At 37.9% G+C, this 12,876-nt stretch overlaps 1 protein-coding gene across 3 annotated transcripts in view; it reads right to left on the bottom strand.

The window, feature by feature from the left end:
• LOC108388152 (peptidyl-prolyl cis-trans isomerase FKBP5) overlaps window positions 1–12,876 on the bottom strand; it is a 133,672-nt gene that overhangs the window by 12,128 nt on the left and 108,668 nt on the right. For all 3 annotated transcript variants that reach the window (XM_073224013.1, XM_073224012.1, XM_073224014.1), the window contains 3 exons: window positions 6,596–6,752; window positions 3,268–3,358; window positions 427–510 (listed from right to left, as the gene is read on the bottom strand). In XM_073224013.1, the coding sequence (XP_073080114.1) occupies window positions 427–510; window positions 3,268–3,358; window positions 6,596–6,752 (332 nt within the window). The remainder of the gene's footprint in view (window positions 1–426; window positions 511–3,267; window positions 3,359–6,595; window positions 6,753–12,876) is intronic.

Below are 12,876 nucleotides of genomic sequence, written 5' to 3'. Positions count from 1 at the left end.
GGACAGCAGAAAGGAAAATGATGTCAAACTTACCCCCGTGAATTCTCTCATTTGCTAACAATTATTCTATACATTCTTTGTTTCATTCCACCTATGTCTGTTGAGTGCCAACTATGTACTGAGCAAGATGCTTTAGGCTTTGAGTGATACAGTGGCGGGTGGGCAAGACAAACCTGATCTGCCTTTATGGAGGGTAACAATCTAGAGTCAAATGTGTGAAAGAGGGGTTTGTATTGTTTTTGTCACATTAATTCATTCTTTCTCACCATTTTTTACACTGAAAATGACAGACTTATAAAAATTCAGGCTTTTTCTTACCTAGAAGAGTGTTGAAAGAATTCAGAGTAGGGAATCCTATCAGTACAATTCACTGACATTTGAGTAAATTGAGATGGAAAGGACCTAAGAGTACGAGGACTCACATACCTTGAAGTACACAGTTCCCTTTTCTTTGACGATGGCAGCCTGCTCCAATTTTTCTTTGGTATCCATTTCCCAGGATTCTTTGGCCTGTTGTGTAAATTTGTGACAATGGTTAGATGAACAGTGAAGAAAAAGCATCAGCTCATGCCTGTAAGAATAGTAGCTACTTCCAAAGGATACCCACAACTCAAAACACACTGACTGTTAAAACCATGGGCCACTGCCAATGCACTGTTAGGCTAGAACTCACCTTCACAATGACAAAACTTCGCCTTGACCCAGGTTACTCAAGAGGAGAAGCAGGCAAAAATACAGTAAGAAAGATAAGCTCTTGAGCACCTTTGGAATTATAAGTCAAGGCCACACAATGAAAGCTATGGTCCCCTATTTCACTCCTGCAAACTGTGCCACTAAACTGCTATTATAACAGCAAGTTGTTTCTCTCAAGCCTCAGTTTTTCAACTCTAAAATGGGGACACTATTATAGTCAAGTCACAGTTGTGTATTTTTAACCCTATAACTTTTTAACAGAGGTTAAAGATTTCTAGCTCATGTAGTTGTCTCTCCACTCTAAAACAACTAGATACACTGAAGCCTCCAACATGCAGGCATCAACTTGCAGATGTAAACTAGGGAATTTCTAGTAAATCATAAATGAGGGTAAAGCTGTTGCAGAAATACATTTCAAAGCCATAAAGAAATGATTTCACTGTCATCTACTTTGTGCATATGTATATCATCACACCATTCTAGGTATGAATCCAGGGACATCTGAACTTTCATTACAAACAGCTGGATCTGCAAGGATTCTAAAGAGTCAATAAAACAATTTGGGGTCCTTTAGGGAAAACGGCAATGGCTGTGTCAGTGCTGTTTACCGTGTAGGATTTATGAAACTTGGGTGGGTAAGTGTAAAATTCTCTCTATTCAAAAGACAAATTTAGTGGTTTATTCCCTGCTGTCACACTCCTTTCCCCTCCCATCCTGCTTTAAAAAAAATGAGTTACTAGTTCTTTCTGGCAACTCTATACTGCTTTCTAACAATTTACCTCTATTATTTAAAAATCTAGTAATAAAAAGTCCTTTGCATTTTTTATATTGGGTTCAGTCTTTATGGCGTGTAACTATACAGCTGAACCTTGGACAATGTGGGGGTTAGGGGTGTACTGAAAATGCATAGTTGAAAATCCAAGTATAACTTTGGACTTCCCCAAAACATAGCTATTAATAGCCTAATGCTGACCAGAAGCCATATCAATAATAAACAGCTGATTAACATATTTTATGTTACATGTATTGTATGTTGTATTCTTAAAATAAACTAGAGAAAAGAAAATGTTTTTTCAAGCTGTCACAGATCTCCAAAAACTTTTCCAATATACTTATTGAAAAAAAATCTGTGTTAAGTGGAGCCAAGCAATTAAAATCTGTGTTATTCAAGGGTCAGCTGTATTCTTAATACCACAGGGCAGAGAATGAAATCATGTTGCCTCCAATAACAACACACCCCTTCATGTAGTTACAAATACACCAAGCATTGCTGCGTGAAATACACTCTTGGAGGGATGACTGTGCAGGCTCACTGGGGCACATGACAGTGAGAATGCTCCCAAACAGGCATTGTCCACTGGGCCATGGGCGGGAAGAGATGAGGGCTACTTCCTTAAAACGGAAATAAAGTCAATGGCCTATAGAGCCAGATGCTAAAAATTATTTTCTGTCCAACAATAAAAAGCACTTTGTGCTATGAACAGCTTTGAAGGATCCGTGCTGAGGATCAGCAGGCCTTCAGGAGGTTACGCGTGATGGTCATCAGTACAGCACAGGCTTGTTCTGGGGAACAGGAAGTGTGAGGGGCATAATCAGGAACATCACTGTTGGGGGTGAATCCCAGCACAGTCCTCCCCTCACTTTCTTAGCCCAAAGGTACAGCCCTGTAGGACAGTGATGTCCCTTCTGAGCCTAATAAAATAGAAATGAATGGGAAAATTTCCAGTCCAAAGTGTAATGTACAGAAAATGGAGGTAGCTCTGTAGGAATAAAAAGGCACACAAAATGCAGTTCTTGGGGCTCTTGGGGAAGGGTAGGGCTTTGGTGATGCACAGGAGACTAAGCTGGACACAACAGCACACTTAGCTCAGGCGTATGCTTTGTGCTTGTCTAGTGAGGCTGCTGATGGAAGCCTCCAGAAGAGGGCCTGAGATGGGAATATGCTCAAGAAGGACACCCACTTCTGGAATCCAAGGCAACTGACAAACTCTTTTCTCTACTTGGACAGGTATGAAAAGGAAAGGTTTAGGGTTAACAAGTTTGCCTTTTAGGTCCCTTGTCACCAAGCCTGGTGGCCCATGAAGCCTTATACTTTGGATAATAACTTAGAGCCACAGACAAGGCCTCTTCATGATTTCCAAGAAGGGTACAACCCGTTCAACACTAGAAAACTACACCCCACTTCCCCAAGGAGCTGCTTGGCAGAATGTGAACCTTTCTGTCTTCAACCCAGGAAAAAAAGTACACAAAGAACAAGTCTAGGAACAAATAAGGGAACAAGTCTTGGATCCTACCCAAAAAAGTTAAAAAAAAAAAAAAAGAAAAGGCTGACACATTGGAACAAAGTAAGAACACTGAGCTCCTTAGTTACACATCAGCTGTGCTGTACCAGTTGTCCCACACTCTAACAGCGGTGTCAGAGACAAGAGACAAAGTTCATCATGAAAAGCACAACATACAAGTGAATAAATACCACCTATCTACATCATCTAGTAATATCAGATACTTATATTTATAGGAAATGGGTAGAGAAGTAATCTATAATGATTTCAGAGAAGTTGGTATTTTTCTCACCTTTTCGAAGCTCTTAAGTGTAACTTCATATATAAGCTCAGCATTAGGCTCAATGCCAAATTTAGGCTTCCCTGCCTCTGCAAAACCATATCTGAAATGGAGAGTAAAAAAAAGAAAACTTTAAAAGAATTGGTGTATTTCCAAGTACTTCCTTCGGTATTTTGAGGCATCACATTAGCAGAGAGCTATCATTTGTGAACTACACACATCAGAGACCTGAAGACAAACCTGATGTGGATCAGAAGAGTATGCCAAGTATCACTGCTGTTGGGTTTTAAGAAGCAGGGCTAGATTAGTTTTCTTTTCTCCTTCACATTCCCATGTAATGCAACACTCGTACTCCTTGGGATTGCTTGTTCAATGCAATTTTAAATGTCACTGCCTTTTTCTCTTTGATTTTGCATTTTGTTATTTTTATAAAACAGCCATCATTGGACTATTAGGATTTTTCCCAAAGTTTCATCAGCAGGAGGACAGAGAAGACGTGATCATTATAGTGTTGTCTGTTAGAGGTAACGTTTTAACAAGCTTTTAACACTAAGTGCTATCCCTTCCAATAGTACTGCTTCTAGTCAGATAATGGGGAGAAAGGCTCACACATCAGGAAGGAAATACATTCTTACAGTATTTCTCTGAGACTTTTAACAAGAACAGTAGAAAACACAAATGTAACAAATACATAATAAAAAAGAACAGCCCTAACACTTCAAGAGAAAATACTCTCTTATCTTTGTGCCTATACCACTGTAAGACATGAAACCTTTAGGCAAAATTTAATAAAATAACTGGGAACGTAAAAATTTGTTTTTTTGGATCACTTAAGATCTTTAACACATCTAAGCCATTCAAAAGAGGCACCAAACTGTCCTGGTTACCATCAATGGAATTAAAAAAGATTGAAGAAGGATGTTATTTCTATAATCTCTCCTGGGTTCAAATGAAGAGATTCTGTGAAGATGTATGTGGAACACATTATCATGGGAGGTGTCAACTCACACCAAACTTTTGGAAGCATCTAACCTGACTTCCACATTACACAGAAAGTTGTCTGACTTATGCTAGATCGGCCTGGGCAAGGAAGAACCCAGGGGACACAAATTCACCTTACAGAGAACACCACAGATGGAATTCCAGGACTTAACCAAAAGACAAACGGGGCTATATAGTAGCAGAAGGAATCTGGTATAAATATCCTTGAATTAATCATTGCCTGTGGAGAGTAGAGATACAAGTAATGGCTATTGATGACCATTTTTAAGCCTTTAGGTGCATACAAGAGGCACTGCACCAGAAGTTCTTAACAATTGCTCCCTTTTTACAGATGAAAAAACTGAGGCTCAGAGAGACATGCCTCCTAAGAGTCATGCAAAGAAGCAATGGTAGAGCCAGGATTTAAATTCAGGCTTCATGTGTCCCTAAAAAATTGTTTAGTTTTTGACCCATATTGCCTCATAATCAGACACTATGGTTCTGGGAAGACTGCAGTTTGTTTGGGGTTGGTGCAGGGCAGAAACATAAGGAAAGAAAGGAAAAAGAAAAGTGTTAAAACTCATCATACTTTACCTAAAACAAAAAAGATCAATCAACCGTGGTATTTAAAACAATATAAAAGATATTGTGCTGATGAGAAAAAAGAAAATGAATTCTTTGGAAGTGTTTTATGAATTTTTTATGGAAACATCCTGCCAAGGGGTCTATCAGAAATGAAGAGAAGGTATGCCCTGGAAACCTCTGGAGACTGAAGGACAGAGTGATACTAAGAGTGATACAGAACATATATTTGCAACAGCTCTATTTACAGCAGTCAGAGGCAATTTTAAATGTCACTGCCTTTTTCTCTTTGATTTTGCATCTTGTTATTTTTATAAAACAGCCATCATTGGACTATTAGGATTTTTCCCAAAGTTTCATCAGCAGGAGGACAGAGAAGACGTGATCATTATAGTTTCAAAACAGGAAATTCACAGACTTTGCAAAGGATTCCTGCCTGTGTGTCAGTTTCCTAAGCTGGTTTTCAGCTTGATGCACGTACTTAATATTAAAATTACATTAAAAATTTCAGAGTTCTCTTTACATATAACCCATCATATTGTAAAAAAAAGATTGGCTATTAATAAACATATTGGTAAAGATAAGTGAAGCAATGTATGCTATGGTAAGTGGAAAACTTAACAAGACAGGGAAATTCACTGCAAGAACTCACAACATGCCCAGTGTGTAGGGATTTCCTACATACATGGATAATACTATGTAGTGCATGGGCGGACAGTCTCATATTGCATAAATCGCCCATTATGTAGCTCCTCAACATACCAACCAACACCTAAGGGTGAACTACAAATATAAGTAAAACACACTGAAGTGGAGAAAGAATTATGATAGAGAAAAAGAAGGTAATAAATAAAAGGCAGTGAAGGTTCTATGGGGTTCAAGGTGTAGAGCATTTTGGGAGGATTTCATGTGGGTTGTGGCATGGCTGAAACATAACTTGAGGAATAGGGTTATGGCTCCGGTGTTAGGGCAAAGGTAAATACGCCGCAAGCAAGTGTACAATATTACCTTACTGGTAAGTGCAGATCATCAAGATTCTCAGTAACTCAAAATCCTACTGACAAATCCAAGGAGCCAGAGAGGGAGGAGACACAAGATAAGGAGATGCACTTTCATGCAAAGAGAATCAAAACACACTGGTTTCTCTCAAGGGTCCGTTTTTCAAGACAGAAGAGTTGGAGTCATTGTATAATTTTAGATCTAAAAATACTACCAAACATGTTTTCACAAGAGAGACTGTTAGTGTCTGATAGTTCTAAGCTTGGAAGTGCTAGTGGATATTCTTATGATGGGAAAATTTTAGGCAAATATGAGTCACCTCTGCTGCCTTTAGATGCAGGAAGAACACTCTTTCTCAGGGACTCTGTATAAGAACAGGTGGTACAAATTCAAGTGGTAATAAATCATCCAAATACTGCTTTTACTTCCAACCCCTACAAGCTTTACTGCCTCCTGCTTAATTTAGAGAAAAGAGAAGAAGGGCAAGAGAATCATGTGAGAAGGACTAATAGCTTCCTCTCTTGGCAATATGGCAGGCAAAACAAAAAACAGAAAAGAAAAACTTGTCTATCCGGTCCTTAACACACATCAATCAAGTAAACAGGCTCCTACACCTTTGCAATATCATAAGGGGCCTATTAATTGACTCCCTGACCAACTGTAGCCTGGCTTAATTATTTCCATTGTTAGCATTAACTTTACTGAAAATACCAAAATGGGCGTTGAGAAAGCAAGTGTATCCCAATTCTTCAGATAACATCACTGATATGCTGCTTACCGTGGTCCAAGATATAAAATACATTGTTCTTCCCGCTGCATTTTCTCCAGGGCTTTGTCAATTCCAATTGGAATGTCATGGTCTTCTCCTTCGCCGACAATGAATACCACATCTCTGCAATCAAACATCCTTCCATCACAGCAGCCTTCCAGGTGGACTGAGGCAGAAGGGATGGAACAGTCAGCAAAGCTGCTTGTCAAGACTGGCTCAGTTAGTGAAGTGATAGAGGAGTATTTACCCTTTTTCATTTTTACAGACATACATGGAATGTCTTGTTGAAGCTTAGTTTACCCAGTCTGAAAATTTAAGAACAATCATACTTATGTTTTAAGTTTAAACTTATAATAACTGATAACTATCAAAAAGATAGCTTAGTGGACAATAAAATAAAGCAGAAAATAGGTTTAATATAAACCTACTATATGACAGGGGTTTCACCTATAACATAGGATCTAGATTAGATTATTTAACAGATAATTATTGAAACGCAACAAATTTCGTATCAAGTATGTAATGCCTTAAACATTTATAACTGCATCTTGGCTTCAGATCCTTGGATGAAAAACAACTGAATGGCTATTTCCTCAATGACACATAAAGGTTAACAGAATATATAGAAGCTTTTTTTTTTAGTCTTAATTTCATTCACAAATGTATCTGAATAAAAGTGGAAAATTCAAAGGCAAAATCATCAATAACTAACCTAGCTCTACCCCTTGGAGTAATAAATGTCAAGTACAAAGGGATCAATAGTCACCACAGCCTCACCAATCAGATTACTTAACCACATCCTCTGAAACATTAGGAGGTCAATTTCCTGGGGCCTAATTCTTCCCTCAACTCAAACTCACTCAGCTCATTCCCAGGGTAATTTCATATTAGATACAAGGGGCTTTTATGTTTTTTCAAGATAAAAGAGGTAAAAACACATAAATATATATATTTTTTGATCAGTTAGACTTTTCCTCCCCTAGGATAAACAATTTTTGAAACTTCTCAAATTCTTTGAATATTGAGGATATTCATTCATTTCCATTTAGGTCTTACTTAGGACTAAGAAAAATGGGTGGCTTGTATGCATGACAGTCACACCAAGCAAAATAATAATCTCTTTCATAAGAAAATTCTTTATTCCTACTTCTCTAATATAATGGCCTACATTCAAATGTAATGTTTTCCTAAAATGCTGCTTTTCTAAGACTGGTTGCTTTACTTTAAATCAGTAACTTGATTTAGACAGACTAAAAAGCACTAGTTCTATTATTCTTATTACATGAGACAATCATACTTTTCTAAATACACATTCAGTTCCAACTTACTCTACTTTTGAATGACATGACCTAAAAGGTCCTTTGCACCTCTAAAATTCTATGATTCTATGTCCCAATAATGTAACTCTTGATATAAGCCAGAAACCAGCTTCAAAGTTAATTCCTATAAGTTAATCATTTGATCACCCACTACCTTTAGCCCAGGCCTGAGAAACTGGACAAACCCTGAAAAGTAAATAGCAATGGTGTAGACACTAGGGGTCAAAATGTTACATGAACATTTATGCTTTGAAGCTCTCTACTCTTTTCTAATTCACTTAGATTAATATCATCCTTATTTGTTCCCACTGCAGCCACGGGATGGAGTAAGAAGCTAGGGACAAACTAGAGAAAGCCTGACTCTCAAGTAGGATCTTCCAAACAAAGGCAAGAGCCAGCCTGGTTCTCAGGGTGGATAGCTGGCACATAAGAGTTTTGTTCTACATCCCATTCTCATAAATACAGATGTTCCTCTCTATTACACTCACTTTTGAAATACTCTAGATAATAATAAAACTTACTCAACTAGCAGCACACTGTAAGTTCTTCTGAATTAGAAATATTTTCAAAGTAAATTCAACTTTATTACTTTCAAATACATACCAGAGAAGTTCCGCAGAGAGTCTAGAGCTTAAGATATTTTCACTACAGTAAAAGCTGATGTTTCTAAGGGAGTTGAGGATCTGAAAAGTTTGTGTTCTTAAGTAATTTTAAATCTGCCCAAGAAATCTGATTTAGACTAACGTGATGACACTTTTCATGAAAAAAGATTTGCTGTGCGAATTTTCAGCAAACATAGTGGAACATCTCAAGTATTGAGATCTATTATGCTAGTAGCTCACCAGTTGGTTGACAGATCTTTTTGTCTGAGGTTTATTGTTAGAAGTATTTCCTCCCAAAAGGAGAGTACATTTAGTGGGGTAAGAGACTATCAGTACATTCGTTGTGGTTTTTGGTTGATCAAGTTTGAATGTGTTTTCAAAACAGGAAATTCACAGACTTTGCAAAGGATTCCTGCCTGTGTGTCAGTTTCCTAAGCTGGTTTTCAGCTTGATGCACGTACTTAATATTAAAATTACATTAAAAATTTCAGAGTTCTCTTTACATATAACCCATCATATTGTAAAAAAAAGATTGGCTATTAATAAACATATTGGTAAAGATAAGTGAAGCAAGCAAGCAAAAAACAAAGTTCAAGTTAAATTATAATGAAGGCACAGTTAAGAAAGCAAAAACCAAAAAACAGGAACATTCACTGCAGCTGGTCTGTTTAAGACAGATAGTAAATGACTGAACCAATATTTGCAGCCAACTTATAGGAAGATACAAATTTGCAATAACTCTCATACTTATTACCTTATATCTAATCTTTTTTCCCTCATAAATCTAACTCTTCTAAATTGGATCTCAACAAGCACTACCTACATTACCATAAAATCTTAAATTGATAAACTGATAATGCACACACATCAGTTTATATGTATACTCAAAACTACCACTTTTTAATACTGATATTATATGCAATGTCAGAGCAAGGGGAGATATCATAGCCTCAGGGAGTATATAGCCTATTGACTCTTTACATCTCTATAAGTAGCAAAGGCTATTGCTCTGTTAATTCATTTCTAAACTTGGAACACTGGTGTGACAAGTTCTACAAGACAGCTGACAAGAACTCACACCCCACCTTGGAGCAGAAACGCCTGCTGACTACCACAGTAGGCCCTCTTGACGGCGACAGAGGCAATCATGCCTAGCTCCTATAGACCTGGTGTTTTTTTTAAGTCTCAACAATTGCTGCCAAAAAAAAAATGTGGCAGCTCTGGCTGTGGAAGACCTGTGGTTGCTTTTGACCTTGCATCTCTTAGTGCAAATACTCACTTTAATAAATATTTAATAATAACCATCATGACTCACTGGGAGCTTGGCCTCTACGGGCTCAGGAGATCTGTTGCTAATTCCAACCAGCATGATTTACGGGAAGTAAATGATCTATGACGTGCCCAAAGAGAATAAAAGTACATACAGGATGCTCCTACTTAGGGCTTTTTTGGTAGAGAAAGAAATACACAAGTTAAAAAGGGGCAACATTTTCTCTTGACTTAAAAATCTATGCAACTTAAAGTGGGAGAGGTCCTCTAAACCCCATGAAGTCAAACCAAACCAAATCACCAGAGCTTAGCTGCGCAATCTGAGTGTAACCACATCAAGTGAGTCTGGTCCGCTGCAAAACATCACTTAAACTGGAGCTCCGACTTATTGTTCTCTTACTGCCCTAGAGCAATTTTGTTTTGAAGAGCACAGAACACCCTGTTCTGAATGTGGCTGGCACATGAACTCGATGTGCTGACAGCAATTTGTACTCTGATTAAAATAGGGGGGAAAGGAAAGAGAGTATACTGCAGTAAAAACTGGAATGCAAGAACCCAAAAACTGTGTAATTTATATTTTAGGAAGCAAAACTGAGAAAGAGCCTCTATAACCTAAAAAAAAAAGTGCTGTAAACACTCCAACCTAAAGACTTTAGCTCTGGTGTATCTGTTTTTCCCTTTTCTAATTATAGTAGTTGGTGTCAGATAGCTTTGCACTCATTCCCCAAACAATTACTGGGTCATGGGGATCTGAATGGGAGTGTTGTAATGGCATTACTACTAGACGAGACCGGTCATTTGGCCAGAGAAAACCAGGTTGTGACAGGTTACTCCCACTTGGCAAGGGTTTTCTTTGCTGCCTAATTCATGCCAAATGGGTTTCTTTCTGCCTGCGTCGTCTGCCTAACAGAGTAGAGCCTCCAAAAGACAGTAGGATCTTAATGACCCCCTGAAAAAGCAAATGAGGAAGCAAAGATGGATTTCTAAAATCAGGAGAGACATATTAATCACTGATTAGAAGAGAAACTGTTCCCATCAGGCATGGTGGTCAAATTTCCCCCAAACTCTGTACCATTTTGTACTATTTGAGATGAATACCACTGTAAGATTGCTTGTGGAACTGAGGGACAGTGAGAGCAGGCATGAAAGCTGACTACTTGAATAGAATAACATTTATGCAAATGACGTGGGTATCTTAGTCTAACCAGGACGCATACACACAGCAGTAACTTCTATACCGACACAGGTCTTCACCATTCTATTCTTTATACTGGTGTCCCACTTCAGTCAGACCTGGATTCCAGTCCCATTCTGCACTTAGCAGTTGTGACTTTGGGCAAGGTCTTTTAAATTATCTGAAGCTCAGTTTCTTCATCAATAGAACAGGGGAAATAATATCAGCTAACTCATAATTGCTGGGAGGATTAAATTAGATATAGAATTAAAGCTCTTAGCTCAGTACCAGGCATTTACTCATTCTTATGTGGGGTGTCTACTATGTAAAAACTCTGTTACATGTGGATATACAGAGATGAAGTCAAAGGAAGTTAGCTATGATTATTTTCTTGCAATCAGTGGTAAATTATACTAAACATGCTTTAAAACTTGGTATAAGAAACCACTTACTGGCTCCCCAGAGAGAGCTGTCAAGGTATGAATAAAACTCAAGAGTAGGCAACTGCAGTATCTTAAGCTTCTTTTGTACCTCACAGTGCCCAGCACACAGTTTTGGGCCAGAAAGTAAATATTTATTTAACAATTAACCTGAAAACAGGGCATTAAAGAAAATGGTAATGATTTTCACTCATTTATAGGAACTTTCCTTTTTGAAAATATTAGTCAATGCTCCCAATATTTAGTAAGTTCCAAGAGTTCTTTAAACTCTTTACTGATATGGATCTTTTGCTTTTAATACTATTCTAAAATAAACAATCCATTAACTAGATTTTTATAACAAAAATATTTTACTCTACCTGAAGACTTCTTCCAAACCCTTGTGAATGTTGATTTTGACCTCTTCCCAGGAATTATGAATGTTCTTAATAGCATCTAGAATGGTGAATTCTTGGTGAAAAAGGAATCCTTGTGAATGGTGAAAGCCAGAAGCCTTTCTTGCCAAGATCCATTTGAGGAATCACTTATCTATGGCAAGTATAACCTTACGAAACGTATTTCTTAAATAATAAGACTTTAAGGTAATTACTCCTTGACCTATGGTCAGCAGAATGGATGTTGTGTTAGCAGGCATGAAAACAACATTAATCTTGTTTGTGTCCTTCAGAGCTCTTGGGTGACCAGCTGCATTTTCAATGAGCTTGTCAAGTAGGCTTATAATATTCAGTAAACCATACTGTAACAGATGTGCTGTCATCCAGACTATGTTGTTTGACTTCTCTTTAGCTATGAAAGTCCTAGATGGCCTCTTCTTCCAATTGAAGGCTATTTTGTCTACATTGAAAATCTGTTTAGTCTTCTCCATCAGCACTTGCTGCTTTACCTGGCACTTTGATGGTATAAAGATGGCTTCTTTCCTTAAACCTCATGAACCAACTTCCACAGCTTTCAACCTTTCTTCTGCAGCTTCCTCACCTCTCTCCTCCTTCACAGAATTCAAGAGAGTTAGGGCCTTGCTCTAGACTAGGTTTTGGCTTAAGGGAAGTCTGTGGCTGGTTTAATCTTCTATCCAGACCACTCACTTTCTCCGTATCAGCAATAGGCTGTTTCGGTTCTTATCACTTGTATGTTCACTAGAGTAGCACGTTTCATTTCCTTTCAGAACTTTTCCTTTACATTCACAACTTGGCCAACTGTCTGATACAAGAGGCTTAGCTTTTGGCCTATCTTGGCTTTGGATGTGCCCTCCTAAGCTTAATCACTTCTAGCTTTTGATTTACAGTGAAAGATGTGTGCCTCTTCCTTTAAGTTGAATAGTTGGAGCCCATAGTAGGGCTACTAATTGGTCTGATTTCAAAACTGTTATGTCAGTACTGAACACATTCACTGGGTGGTTTCGAAGTTCTTCTATGTGCTATTCTTACGAGTCTCTAACATTAAATTTTAAAGAAATCATTTAAAAGTATATATATTTTTATCAAAGTTA

This window comes from Manis javanica, chromosome 16 (assembly GCF_040802235.1).
Source record: "Manis javanica isolate MJ-LG chromosome 16, MJ_LKY, whole genome shotgun sequence".
In the NCBI taxonomy this organism is placed as follows: Eukaryota; Metazoa; Chordata; class Mammalia; order Pholidota; family Manidae; genus Manis; species Manis javanica.
The sequence above is the reverse complement of the archived record's forward strand: the minus strand, read 5'-3'. Positions and strand labels throughout refer to the sequence as shown.